This window comes from Vicugna pacos, chromosome 13, assembly GCF_048564905.1.
Source record: "Vicugna pacos chromosome 13, VicPac4, whole genome shotgun sequence".
Lineage (NCBI taxonomy): Eukaryota > Metazoa > Chordata > Mammalia > Artiodactyla > Camelidae > Vicugna > Vicugna pacos.
In genome coordinates, this window is record NC_132999.1 from 10,543,172 (window position 1) to 10,558,035 (window position 14,864).

General features: G+C 32.3%; 1 protein-coding gene across 17 annotated transcripts in view; it reads right to left on the reverse strand.

Annotated features, from left to right (window-relative positions):
- Window positions 1–341: 341 nt before the first annotated feature.
- The window catches only part of DNAJB4 (DnaJ heat shock protein family (Hsp40) member B4), a 37,019-nt gene continuing 22,496 nt past the window's right edge, over window positions 342–14,864 (reverse strand). For 13 of the 17 annotated variants that reach the window (XM_072974171.1, XM_072974172.1, XM_072974166.1 and 10 more), the window contains 3 exons: window positions 9,694–9,935; window positions 3,047–3,615; window positions 342–1,536 (listed from right to left, as the gene is read on the reverse strand). In XM_072974171.1, the coding sequence (XP_072830272.1) occupies window positions 1,303–1,536; window positions 3,047–3,615; window positions 9,694–9,904 (1,014 nt within the window). In that variant the 5' untranslated portion in view covers window positions 9,905–9,935 and the 3' untranslated portion in view covers window positions 342–1,302. The remainder of the gene's footprint in view (window positions 1,537–3,046; window positions 3,616–9,693; window positions 9,936–14,864) is intronic. The other 4 variants (XM_072974179.1, XM_072974177.1, XM_072974178.1 and 1 more) reach the window with 1 other exon arrangement.

Consider the following 14,864-nt stretch of genomic DNA (forward strand, 5'->3'; position numbering starts at 1 on the left):
GGGGTAAACTTTATAGCATGTGAATTATATCTCAATGAAGCTGTAAAGTATATGGTGATTAAAACCTATTTATTGAATTTCTAAAAGAAGACGTCATAGTCTGCTAAAAGGTGATAGGATCCAATACACCTTGTGTATATACCCATCATCCTGAAAATTACTTTTGAACCAAAAACTGTTTCAAAACATCATTCTTGCTATAAGTATAAAATAGAAAACAAAACAAAACAAGTTTTTAAACGTAAATATATTTAAAAAATTAAAACACCTAAGAATGCAATCTATACATAGGGAAAAAGTAAAATATTTATATGCATAACAAGTAGTAGCAACATCATTCATAAGCAGCAGTTAGTGTTTATTTTCCCCATATTTTGGTTTAACACCATAGTGGTTGTTTATTCTTTTTAGGGAAATTGCATAAGGTACATACAGCATATTATGGAGTAAGTTACAGAAGACTGTGTAATTGGGAAATTAATTCCAAGTAACAATATTTCCTCTAAAAACACATTTATTATCAAATTATTTTTAACTAGTGGACAATAAAATGTACCTATAATTTATTAAGTCCAAGATATATAGTCAACTTGCATAAAATTACATATGGTATTTTAAAAACAACCTATTTCTAAAATATCAGTAATACAGGCAATTGGGATTTCCACAGGAGATAAATTGCCATTAATTTCCTTTTTATGAAGAATAGGTCTGCCTTAAGAACATTACAGCTATGTTATCAAGAAATGCTACAGTATAATTTTACAATGAAAATGATGAAACAAATGCATTAGGATATTCTTTTATGGGTACCAGCCCTATAGCAGCATTTCATATGGTGATTTTAATCTAGCCAACCAGATTTCCAAGTGACTTGGGTTTTTATTTTCTAGAAATACCTATCACGTGTATAGTTCAGTTAAGAATTTAAATTTCCATTATAAATGAGAAACTATCATCCTGATAATGTAAAGATACAAGAAATAAAGTACTTGGAGAGCCTAGCACTTTATTAGAAATGTATCCACTAACTCCAAAAAACAAATTTCACATGTAAGCAAAATACTAAAAATTTCTGACGTGGGAGAAGTGAAATAAAATATAGTGAATGGATTTCTCTTCATCTCCCACTGTAAAAATCCCTTTTGCCTACTTATTTGACCCGTCTCTATTCATGCAATTTAATGAACTCTCAAAATAATTTACATGTCTTTATACAGAATTCACATCTACATCAGTAAACGGCCAGTCCTTTTGTATTTTCAGTGCCTTATCAAAATATGGGTAACAAAGTTCCTCATTCTATGAGGCAGGAAGATGTTTCCTAAGTACTTCTTTGGATGACGAGGATATAGTATCTGGGAAGGACACCTCAAATTCAATTAGAAGGTCACCGCGGTGGTCAGGATTTTTTGGAAACGGTAGCCCATATCCAATAATTCTTCTCCTCATTCCAGGTTTCACGATATCATTTATTGTCATAGGTATGGTTCTTCCATCCATTGTTGGCACATTAATTGAGCAGCCACACAATGCCTAAAATGGACCAAATAAAATGAACAAACGTCAAAACTTAAAAGTCTAAACAAGACTATTACCAGATGTAAAGGATGATACCATTAAGGTTAAGTTTTTAACCTCCAAAAGGATATCAATAATTAAAAGACTTCTTCCCCATTAGAAAGCCCCTTCAGGACATATGTAATCAGACATTTTACAAAAGGAAAGGAGAGGGGGAAAGGGGAAAGAGAGGAAAAGAGAAGGAAAAAATGTCTCCCACATTGCCCTGGAATGACATGGATTGTTTGAGGCTGCGGCTACAACATTCGAGATGCAGGAATGGAATGGGAGAAGAGAAGAGGGAGAAATCCAGGACAGCAAAGAATAAGCTAGGAGCAACCACATACTTCTCCATAGGGAAAATGTTAGGACGAGGAATAAATTTATCGTTTTAGTCAACAAATATTTACCGAGTGCCTACTATATGCCATACATTCCTGCCAGATGCTGAGCATAGAGGGAGGGACTAGGAACACTGACCCCACCTCAAGGAGTGCACAAAGAATTCAGAAGTAAACTAGTAATTAAAATACAGTATAAAGTTGGCACAGAGGTATGTGTAGAAGTTTTTTGTGAGAGAAAGGGCACCTAACTTACCCCCGTAGTTTCTGGGAGTACAGAATGCTGAGGTAAGCACTGGACAGAAGCAGGTATTGAGGTAGAGTGAGGAATAGCAGTGTTTCACAGAGTATAGCCCGGACAATGACAGAGAGGCATACAGGACAATAACACAGCACACTTAGGGAGATGCACATGGGTACATTTATGGGTAGAAATCAGATTGAAAACAACCTTTTATTCTAAGCTAAAGAGTTTAGACTTTACGGTGGATGCTATGTGGAACCATTTAAGAATTTTAAGCAGGGAACTGCCATTGCCATATTTGCAGGCTTACAGTTAAATTTAAGAAATAGTTCCTAAAGATAGAACAAATGAGAACTCATGTATTAAAGCAGTACCCTTATAAATTATTTTGTTTTTGTTTGTTTTTGAAAATAGGAAAGGAGTTTACTAGGTTATGCTGCCATAGGCAACAATGGCCACACAGACGAGAGGTGTCTGTGTGAGCCAATTATTTTGTCTTTTAGTACCTTTTTTTAAATATAATTATTACTGCAAGTTAACAATTTTGGAAAAAATCTTATACATGGAATAACGTGATGAGATTACAATGCAGATCTCATAAACTGTATTTGTGAAAACTGAGTAGAGTTAGCCCAGATTAGGCCTTGTGGTACATAATCCAGTTGGCACTTAAAATTGGCATTTAAATTGTTAGATTGTTAGTGTAAATAACTAAACTTAGAAAATATAATCTTATCCATAAATGAGGTCTAACAGTAGTACTACCTCAGAGGGTCCTAATGAAAATTTTAAAAATAATGTATAGTAAGCACTAAATAAATGTTAGTTATTATTTAGATAAATTCTCTAAGACTGGATACATAATTGTTTGGTTTCAGAATCCTGGGTCCTACTAACTTACCTCTCGTAAACTAATTTTAGCAGTATAAATTATATTTGATCCATCCCTTTTGAATTTTGGGTGATCTTTATCTTTAATGATAAAAACAATGTCTGCTGGAATACTAGTTGGTGTTTCATCTCCTTCCCTTGGAAAAGTAATTTTGGTGCCTTCTTTCCATCCTTTTTTAATCTCAATGGTGAGAATTTTGTCCTCAGATCTATAACTCCTTCCATCAGGGTTTAACCTTTTGCGAGAAATCTTCATTCGCTTGGTACAACCACTATATATTTCTTCAAGTGATACTCTAAGTTCATGAATAACTGGAGGATCTTGTTTGAGGCGGGATGGCCCCACAGAATTCCTGTCTCTTGGATATCCATTCATGCTGAATCCAAAGGCACTAAAAGGATCTCCATCTACTTCCATTTCTTCAGAATCTCTACCACCACCCATCCGTCTTCCAAAGAAAATTTCAAAGGGGTTGGAACCTCCAAAAAATGCTGCAAATGTGGCATGAGGATCACCATGAAAGGTGTACCGGAAGGTACCTCCTTGTCCATCAGAACCTCCTGCTCCTCCTTTTAATCCTAAATGAAGAGATAAGCATGATTAGAATATTGCTTACAACTCTTGAAAGTTAAACTTTCAAAAACTGCATTACTAATAAACTTTGGCCAACTTAAGTTGCTATATTATTACTATTGGCCAGAAATGCCATCATAACTCAATATAGAACAGCTACATAATTCCTGATCGTTTCATCCTAAGTTAAATTTTTAGCTTTCAAATTCTTCCTCCAAATCCCCATCTTTAATGAGAACTTATTCCTGAATCTTTGTTCCACAGGTAAATAAGAAAAGAAATAAAAATTGGGAACCTCTTATCTTATAAGCTACTGGTTTGATAATCTGAAATATATAAAATTAAGTTTTCCAAAGATGTCAGTTGAAAAGTCTTCAGTAATCAATGCAAAATGTATAACCTAAAGCTTTAAGTACCATTATCATCAATGAGCACAAAACAATAATATAAAATACTATATTCATACTAACTAGCTTTATTTCAGATTATTTTTCACGGTTTACAAGTTTAAACAGAACTCATTTGTGGCAGAAAGGGCAAAAGGTCTAGTAACAGAAGCCCCTGAAAAAAAATTGTAGACACTAAAATTGTTACCCCTGTCCTACATAATGAAATTGTTTATCTAGGCATACCACATATAGCATTAGCTTCAACAGCCTGTAGAAAGAAGACTGAAATCAAGAGCTGTAAAACCTCTTGACATGCGAAGCCTTTGAGCTGGTTATTTCCATCTATTGTGGACAACCTGCTTCAGACACCAAGATAGTGACTTTTTGTCCCTGTTCTTTAAGGTTCAACGAAATAATACGTAGCTCACAAGAGATTACATATCTGAAGCAGCATTTTCCCTTACATACCAAAGAAAGATTCTACTAAAACCTTTTAGTATCTTTTAAGGGAGTGATAGTGATCTTTTAAGGGAGAAATACTGACAAGGATTTATATCATTACGGTATCAGCCAAGTTTCTGAATGAGCTTTATGGGCATTCCTGACCAAGAAAATAGAAGGAACTGAATCTAAAAATTATAAAACTAAAAAAAATTCAAGAGAATTAAACTAAGAGATTCCAACATGTTAAAGCAGTGAGTAATCTGAGGGGAGGAAATATATTTTATTCATTTTTTCATGGCTCACGTATATAGGACTGAAAATGAATTTGTTTACTGAATAATGAGAATGAACTAATTCTTAAAGTCTTTGAAGAGAAAACTTTAAATGTGTCTTGAGGGTCAGGATAGAGAAGAGGCCGAAGCCAGAGTAACATGAAGTATAATCATATATATATGAGAAATTTAATAATAAAAAAGTCTGCTGGAATCACTCAGTGTGCTTTCACAGAGACTATGTGTATTTTATTCTATTTGGCTTCTTCCACTGAAAGATATACATGTACTTTGCCTCATCCAACAGTCTCAACTGATGTTTACATTTTTACCTTCATCCATGAATAGAAATCTGGAGAGACCAAGAGAAATCTAACAATCTGAAAATTGTCAAAGTATGTATTGAATGACACATCCTCGGGGATATTCCTTGCAGAAACAGAATGATAAGCACAAGCAGAACAAGGACTTTTAACACACAGCTCATCCAAAACTTCTTTTTATAAATTTTAGTGGTACAGTTACAACTCCAAATGTTAAAAAAAAAAAGTGATAGATTTTTTTTAAATGATAGGATATGTATATAACTTAAAGTCATTACCAATGTGATTAAACCGATTTTTAAATTATTTCAATCATTTCATTTTTCATCCACAAATATAATAATTAAACAGAGCTAATAAATAAATTGAGTAAATTAGCCTGCCCAATCTAGCCTTCTAGAAGAAAAAATCTAAATGTTTTGGACCTATAATGGATTCATGAAAAGAAAGAATAACATTTTAAGTTATTACATCATGGGTTTGGCTTTTCCCTAAAACCTCCTCTGCCAAAAATGGCTTAACTCAATCAGGATTACAGAGTTCCTGTCTGAAGCGATGTTTATCAGAACTAACAAACAGCCTCCAATGGAGCTTTGACACTAAATAGTCAATAACAAAGTTACTATGACTGAGAAAATCCTACCAAAATTCACACCAATAGAATGTGAATTATTATGCAAGTATAGCTTGCACTGCCCAGCACTTGAATTGTAACAAGCCTGTCATCAACTACACAGTCAACTCTTTACTATATACATTTTGACTGCTCATGGAAAATTTTAATATTCAGCTGGTTTCCCTCTGCTATACAAATGTTTTCTAGACACCATCATCACTTTGTGTGATCAAGGAATGTACTCCAGAATCAACATTTACCTATGCTGTAGCAAGACTGCTATTATTTTAAAACCAATCAACAATCAATTCGCAATCCAAAAACAATTAGGCGTCTGGGATACTGTCCATAATGATAATTTCCACTAGTTAGTTGACTAAGAGTTTATCAAAAGAAGAAGCTCTGGAGAAGAATTAGGATTTCAAAGAAAAAAAATTATAGGGCTTTAGTAACTTCCTTTAAGGAGATCTAATATGTAAAAATCCAGATTTATAACAATACCTACAGAGTTACTAGCACAATGAAATCCTTTAAACAGTTTTGATTCACTAAAGTTATTAACTAAACCATTAAAAAAGAAAGCATAAAGAAAAAGAAATGTTAGAGAACTTGAATACTGTGAAGATGTGTTAATGAAAATCTTCTTTCTTAGACTTTTTTTAGGGGGTGATTAGGTTTATTTATTTTTTAATGCTGGTACTGGGGACTGAATCCAGGACCCCATGCATGCCAAGCACCGCACTCTACCACTGAGCTATATACCCTCCTCCCCTGAAAACCTTTTTTTAAAGTCTTTTGATATAAACTTTTGTTGACTTCCACTAAACAATTCAGAACAAAATCTAAAACTTTAGGGGAGAGACTGGCTCAAAATCCGATTTTAAATTTCCGTAATTCTATATTTTTTATTTTCAAATGATTCAACTATGGAGAAAATGTCTCTATTTTATTAAAAGGTTTTATTTATTATATACTATAAAATTAACCAATTGTAAATATACAATTCAGCGGTTTTAGTAAATCTGTAAAATTATGCAACCATCACCACAATCCCATTACAGAATATTTCCATCAATCCAAAGAATTCTCTCATTTCTACTTGTAGTTAATCCCTGCTCCTACCTCTAGCCCTAGTCCACAACTAATCTGCTTTCTTTCTCTATAAGTCTGTCTTTTCCATGCATTTCATATAAATGGAATCACAGAATATGTAGTCATTTACATCTGACTTATTTAACATAGTTTTTGAGGCTATTCCATTTTGTAACATGTTTTATTAAATTGGTCCTTTTAGTTGCTAAGTAGTATGCCAATGTGTATGTGTGTGTACATATACATATATACTATACTTTGTTAATCCATTCACTAAATAATTATACTTTTGTATTGTTTCCATTTGGAGCCTTTACAAATAATGCTGCTATGAACATTCATGTACATGTCTTTGTTCTTTGTGTGGAACTATATTTTCATTTCTCTTTTATAGGTTCCTAAGAGTAGAAATGTTGGGTCATACGATAAATTTAAAATATCCCTATTTTTATTCAACTTTTTTAAAAAACAGCATTGAAAATCGTGGATATTAGAGATTTTTAAAACATGAATAAACTGAATCACTGGTTCTCTTAGGTCCTAAATATATAAATTCAGCAATTTCAACTCATACACTTTTCAGTTCATGGTTCCTTATTCCCACTGTCTCAGGCCTTGTAAGAGAATGTAATAGTTGGTGGGAGGGGAAGTTTATCAGGTAAATTAGTAATGGCCCCACAGTCCTAAAATAATTTTGTTACTTCTGGAGAAACACACAGGGCTACAGAACCAGGCCAACAGGCACAAACAGATCAATGGAAGGCAAAGAGAAAAGAATATTTTCCCACATTTTCACAGTATACCTAAAGGAAATTAATGAGATATTCCGAATAAAGAAGAAATAAATATAATGCTTTTCTGTAAAGGAAGAATAATTTCTAAAAAAAAACAAATAACTTTGTATTTTAAAGTAACATAACTAGAAAATGATATTTCTAAATATTATATTTCAATGCTTTAAAAAACTTATTCTCAGGTGGGGGAGGGTATAGATCAGTGGTAGAGTGCGTGCCTAGCATGCACAAGTTCCTGGGTTCAATCCCTAGTACTTCCATTAAAAATCAATTAAAAAATAAAAATCTAATTACCCCCAGAAATAAAATTAAAAACTTATTCTCCCCTATTACCTCTACTGCTTCTATCAATTATCTGAGTCAATAAGAAAAAAAGGTCCAGGGTACAGAGATGATCCTGCTTTATAGTTTTTAAAAAATTCATTCACTGATGATGCTCAGTAAAAATCAAACTGGAGAAATATCACTCGAGAAAAACACTACTAAGAGGTAATATTAAGCCAAGAAAAATATATCATTTGGTGACTTGAACGTTCAGAAGACATGTATCCTCAGTAAACACTGAATCTATGGCTTGGCATAGACAAACAAGCTATTAGTGAGATGTGTATATTTGCTTTTTCCTGGGAATTTATAGTGTTACTCCATGTTTACGGGTTTCTTCACAAAATTACAAAATAACTTCTTCTGAAAGAGTAGTATATGGTTAGTAGTATCTCAGAATCCTGCTTAGTGTTTTCAAATGAACCAAATCATAGCTTTTTTGAGTAGTGTGGCTATAAGGAAGAAGCAGGACTGAACTGCCCGCTATTTGATGTTTTCAGTATTTACTCTGTAAGAACCTGACACTGCAGGTCCTCGTCATACCAAAACCAGCAGCAGAAACTGCAACTGGGGGCAACTCAGATCAAAAAGAAAAAAACAAAACAAGGAAAAAAAACCCAAAAAACCTCTACACAACCACCCTGCTTAATCTAAATTTAACTTTTTAACTCAAAATGAGCAGTCACTGCTTCACTGTATTTTAAAGGATATATTTCTAAGTAGGAAATTTTAATATTAAATGCAATAAAGGAAGCAAAAAATAAAAAAGTTTCACAACTACAATGATTTTAAAAAGAACATTTTGGGAGAAAAATAACAAAATAACTTAGTCCTGGTTTAAAAAGTTGAAAATCCCAGAACCTGTAGGAAACAAAAGTGTTTCTGTTGTTGTTAATTAGCAATTTAAAATAGCCTTACTTTATAGCTACATTTATATGCAGATGATAGACAAACTTAATTTAAAATCCAGAATGATAAGCCTTAAATTACCCCCATTTACTGTATTCAACTAGTTTCTGATCTCACACTGCAAGAAACGAAAGTATGGCAGGTAGAGGAAAGGGAAGTTATCATGTTTTCCTCAATACCTAGACAGGAAAATTTCCAAAACAATAATGTTACCTAAAAGTAAAACAATAATTGTTCTAACTAGGTGGCCATTTTAGGTCAAAAATTGTATTTCTGAGATCTCATTTTCTTGGCACACAATTACTGTTTACAATTAAGCTAAAAACTTGTTCTGGTATTTTATGACATCAGGAAAATTCTTTCCTCTCCAGGCAGAATGCCAAAAACAACTAGAGCTGAATGCCTGGGCCTTCTGCTTCAGAGAGACGATTCTGTTCTGTTTAATCTAAACTAGCTTTGCCATAAGAAAGGCAAAATACTTCTTTTGTTTTTGTGAATGAAATATAGACTATCCAGAATTTGAACTGCCAAGCTTAAGATTTTAAGTTATCAAAGAATCTTTTTTAGTTTTGGCAGAAAATTCATTAGAAAACAAAACAGGTTGCATAAGACTTTTGACACAATTTCTTAATGGGTATGGGAATTTAAGGTTTCTTTTCAAATATACAATGTTAATGTCATAAATTTAATGGTAGAATATTCTACAAAATGTCAAAATCAAAAAAAAAAGGCAAACAAGTACATTTCATTCATAGCCTTGTAACATTCATTCATATGATCAGAGATAAAATCTTGGTTTTGTCCACTATTTGCTTTTCTACTTTTGATATGTTAGAGAATTTAATAACCAGAGGCTGAGAGAGAAAAAGAGAGAGACAGACAGAGCTGGAGAGACAGAAAGAAATACACTGGATACTTACCTTCCTCCCCAAACTGATCATATATTTCTCTCTTTTTAGGATCACTCAATACTTCATAAGCTTCTGCGACCTCTTTAAATTTTTCCTCTGCCTGAGGAGATTTGTTCTTGTCCGGATGAAATCTGAGGGCTTGTTTGCGGTAAGCCTTTTTAATATCTTCATCTGAAGCTCCTTTTTCGATTCCCAAAATGCAATAATAGTCTTTCCCCATTTCGAACGCCTTGAAATGAACTTAGATTTCCCTTTGTGAAAGAAAACAGCGTCCCCAGTCTTAGCAATATAATGATTCTAAGAAAAATAAACAAGCTGGGGTTTTAAAAGTTAAAGCAAATCAGCAATTCAGCTTCGCTGTCTTAAGGCAGCAAGCAGACAGCGCCTCTGTATTTAATTCCTTCTCCAACAGCTCACTTACAGATAAATATACACTACACGGGAGACGGCCTCCTTCTGGGTCCTCCCATTTTCACTACGTGTCTCTGCACTTTCTAGAACAGCAAATGCTACAGGACGTCACTTCCCCAGCTGCCTCTAGTCAAAGTACTGAGCTAGGTTTTCTCCTCCTCCACAATTAACTATTCATTTTCCTTCTGGAGCTACCATTTTTATTTCCTTTTAAAGAGCCCAAGTGGATTTAGAAATCAGTGTTTCCGCATAGAATGCCATAACTACTACTCCATTCTAGGTGAAAAAAGCAACAAAAATAATTATAGCCATTAAGCATCTTAACTTATTAAAATAAGTTAAAGATATTATATAAATAAAGCTACCTTTGAACTTATTTTATGTATTTTAATTTCAAGTTATTCAAATATAAGATATACAATACTAAAATATGGTTTGTTTAAATTAAAACTGTCAAGTAATTTATGTCATTTTCAAAATTCTTAGGGTCTGTCAATCACGCTGTAAAAGACTATACATCATAAATACCAAAAGCAATATTTTTAAATGAGTAGAGGACTTAAATATTTTAGCTGATGATTTTAACTAGGTTTTTTTTTCTTTTTTTTAGTATACAAGAGATAATAGTTCTGGCAAACCAAATATGAAAGCTTCATATTTGATTTCAGTTACTTCAAATAGAACAGAATGAGATCCTTTCTCCCAATTCCTGGGGTCACTATTTAAAGAATTTTTGTGCTGCAGAAAAGACAGAAGAAAAGTATCAGGTTACCGTCAGTAAAAACCCATGTATTCTTTAAGACTTTGAATCAGCTTAAAATCTGGATAAACTATTTATGGAGCAGTAATATTAGAAATATTTTTTCTTTTAAGAAACACATTTTTCCTAATTAGAAATACAAATACTCACTGAAGATTTTGGAAAACACAGAAACAAAAAAGAATAAAATAAAAACCTTCCTATCATACCAGTTTAGGTAATCCCTGCTAAATGTTAATGTATTTCCTTCTAATCCTTTTCTCCCTATGAATATTTATGGTGATTTCTTGTAGTTTTGTATTTGTTTTTTTATTAACAAAGTTTATATCATATGTCATTTATATACCCTTCTGATGCCTGCTATTTTAATATATATTTTGGGTATTTATAAGAAATATTTTCAATGTATATAACTCATTTTTCATCTCCTATATGTTTTCCTCATCTTTTCAAAAATGGCTCCATTTCTAATATAATATTGGAAAGATGAATAAGAAAATGTCCAAAGAATTGCACAGAGCCCTGTATTTGTCTTAAGTCTGTAAAATGAAAAGAAAGACATTATTTATGAGGAAAACTAAATGCACACATATGTTTAGAGTATAATGAAAAGGTGATGATCACATGTTAACGTTTAAAGATACGGGAACGCCGACTTCTTATATGCTAAGCAGCTTCACATTAATGATTCAGCAATTCTTTCAGAATGTTTATCTTTGTGCATTTTGACAGCTAGGATTTCCTATTTCTCAAAACTCTCTACTCTAAAAACACATTGGGGATGGGGTTAGGGTATAGCTTGGTGGTAGAGCATGTGCTTAGCATACACAAGGTCCTGGGTTCAATTCCCCAGTACCTCTATAAATAAACAAACAAACCTAATTTACCTCCTCCCTGCCCCCTCAAAAACAACACCTTGCTATGGAAACGTATAACATCTATCTAGCCTGCTTACAGGTTACAGAGGTTTGTCAGCTATTTAGCAAATTTTATAGTCCCACCAAGGAATACTTAATGTTAAAAGACAAATTTTCAAACACAAAAAACTTAGGGGAAAATGCTAATATCCAAAGTCACCTTAAGATTCCTACTGGAAAAAAAAAAAAAAAGCATATTGCAAGTCAGAATCCAGTGCAAGGATCAGCATTAAGAGTAGAGTAAAAATATAATAAAAATCCTCTCCTAGAATTAATTTCCAAGACAATTCCTTTAAGTATCCATTATCAAAGAACACTGGAATTACTGGATTTGGTGGGTAATGCTGGGAACTAAAAAAGCAGATTCTTATCTGATTCGGAAATTTTCAGAGAGCTAGAAATATTATCAGGACTTAACATATTAAATGTTTTAGAACCCAAGGACTAAATCTTTCACATTTCTGAGAAATGTATTACCTATTAACAAATGGAAGGAAATCTTGCTCTTCACACATAGAGAAGGGTGATAAAAGATTTTCATATTTTTTCAAATATCACAAACACAAAAAAGAATTACAGTAGTAAAGTTGAAATGTAAGAATTTACCTCAGCTTGTAAATTCCAAATTAATAATAATTATAATTTTAGGACTAAATAATAAAACAGTTTAGCTAGATTTTAGGAAAATGAGCAGTGTAAATTCTTTCAAACATTTAGAAACAGTTATTAAAAATTATTTTAAAAGAACTGCAAATACCATACCTGGAAATTTGTCCTTAGAAAATAAATCAAGGAAAAAATTATATGTACAAATGTACTCATTGCAATTAGATGCAATATAGGGTAATGGATCAATATGATCATTATTAATTAAACTACATAGTACTTGAGAGACATTTTACTCAAATTTATTTTTTCGGGCTGAGTTGTCTCCTCTACCACTGAGGATTTGAAAATCCATTACATAATCACTTTACATTGAATTTTCTTCATACAAGTTTGTTTGAGATGAATGTAGGATTTGGGTTTTTTTTTGGGGGGGTACAGCAAAAGCAATTGTCACCCCTGTAAATATCATAACAAAAGTAGTACAAAGGGAAGAGTAGTGGCAGCCTGTAGGGAAAATGGAAGAGACGTAAATAAAGCACATTTAATAAATGTTTTTAAAAGTAAAAATAATGTCTATTTGAAGCACTGTTTAGAAGTTACATAAATCATCGCTTATTTGGTTTTATAGGTATGTGTATGTATGGCAGAAAGTTTGAAGAGAACAAAAACTAATTTGAGTTAGCAGCACATGCTTTTCTTCCTAAATTTCCTTAAGGCTGCTATATTTTTTTTTTTGAAGTATCATCAACTTATAATGTTGTGTTACTTTCTGGTGTACAGCATATTGATTCATTTACATGTATATATATATTTATATGTATATATATGTATATTATATATATATATATATTCCTTTTCATATTCTTTTCCATTATAGGTTATTATAAGGTATTGAATATAGTTCCCTGTGCTATACAGTAGGACCTTGTTGTTTATATATTTATTTTTCTGATTTAATTCTTTTTTTTAATTGAAGTATAGTTGGTTTACAATGCTGTATTAACTTCTGGTGAACAGCATAGCAATTCAGTTATATATATATTCCTTTTCATATTCTTTTTCATTACAGGCTATTACAAGATATTGAATATAGTTCCCTGTTCAATATTGTAGGATCTTGTTGTTTATAAGGCTACTACTATATTTTTAACAAAGATATGAAATTAGTGTTTGTATTTTTTATTTTTACTTCACTACTCAAACATTGATGATATTATTCCATGAAAACACAACCATCTTCCCTTTATTAAAAGAAAATTACAAAGAGTCTGATTCTTCTCTTTAATGTCTACAGTTTACAAGGTCAATTTCTCATGCTGGGGTAGAAGTGGTTAGTTCATCTCCACCTAAAGGACACATCACAGTGTATTTTTTTTTAAATGATTTTCATTTTTTCAACCAAATCACAAAACTTAATATATGTTTATTATTTTATTTGTCAAAGTTAATAACAAAGTTTCTGTGCTTAGTAATACATTTGAGGGACGTGTGTCACTCTACTTTAGGGAGCCACAGGCCAGAATTAAATAAAACTTCTAATGGTATTACATTTTGTTTTTAATAACTTTAATAAAACTTCATTGTTTGGGATATTATGCTTCAGTAATAAGTATAGAGAAATAATTTTTACAGAAGTATGAGTCCTTTTTGATTTTATAATCAATTTAAATATTAAATATGTTTAGGAGTAAAGAGAGCTAAAGAATGCATTTTAACTACAAAAAAATTACAAGTATATAACTAGTCATTCAATTGATACCATCTTTACTTTCTTCTTTGGCTTTATTCATAGACAATAAAAAAATAAGTTTTATTTTTCCAACTCACAAATCATTTCTTGGTTTATAGTAAATTAGTACAGAGAAAGACAGCATGCCTTCTAAAGTCTCAGAAGAAATTACTATTAAATTTTAGATCATTACTCTACTTGAAGACAAAGGATTCCTAATAGTTTACCAGTGGTCCTCCTGAAAACTTTTTCTGTCGCTATTTCTCAACTGGGTACATTTAGACCTGAAATTTCTCATCTAGCATTAATATTAGTAAATTATGACTTTCATTCTCCGATACTTCTTATCCAAGAATAAGCAATCTGAGATTCCTCATACCTCGTTAACAGTGCTTGAGATATTTGAATAGTGGTTATAAAATTTGCTAAGGTAGCATGAGGGAATATTGATAATGTGGTTAGACGCACAGATTTTGGAGCCAGACTGCCTGTATTAGAATCCTGCCAGCATTGCTTACTAGTTGTGTGGCCTTGGACTTAACCTGTCTGTGCCTCAGTTTCCTCATTTGTCAAATGGGACTAATATTAATACCAATCTCGTAGGGCTGTTGTGAGGATTAAAATCATGAGATAAATCTGTGATGTACTTAGATGTGCATGGCACATAACCAAAGTGTTAGCTACAATTAGGATGACAATAGTCTCATCATATGAACGAAATTTTTTTTCTAGACAAAAGATTACTATACCATAC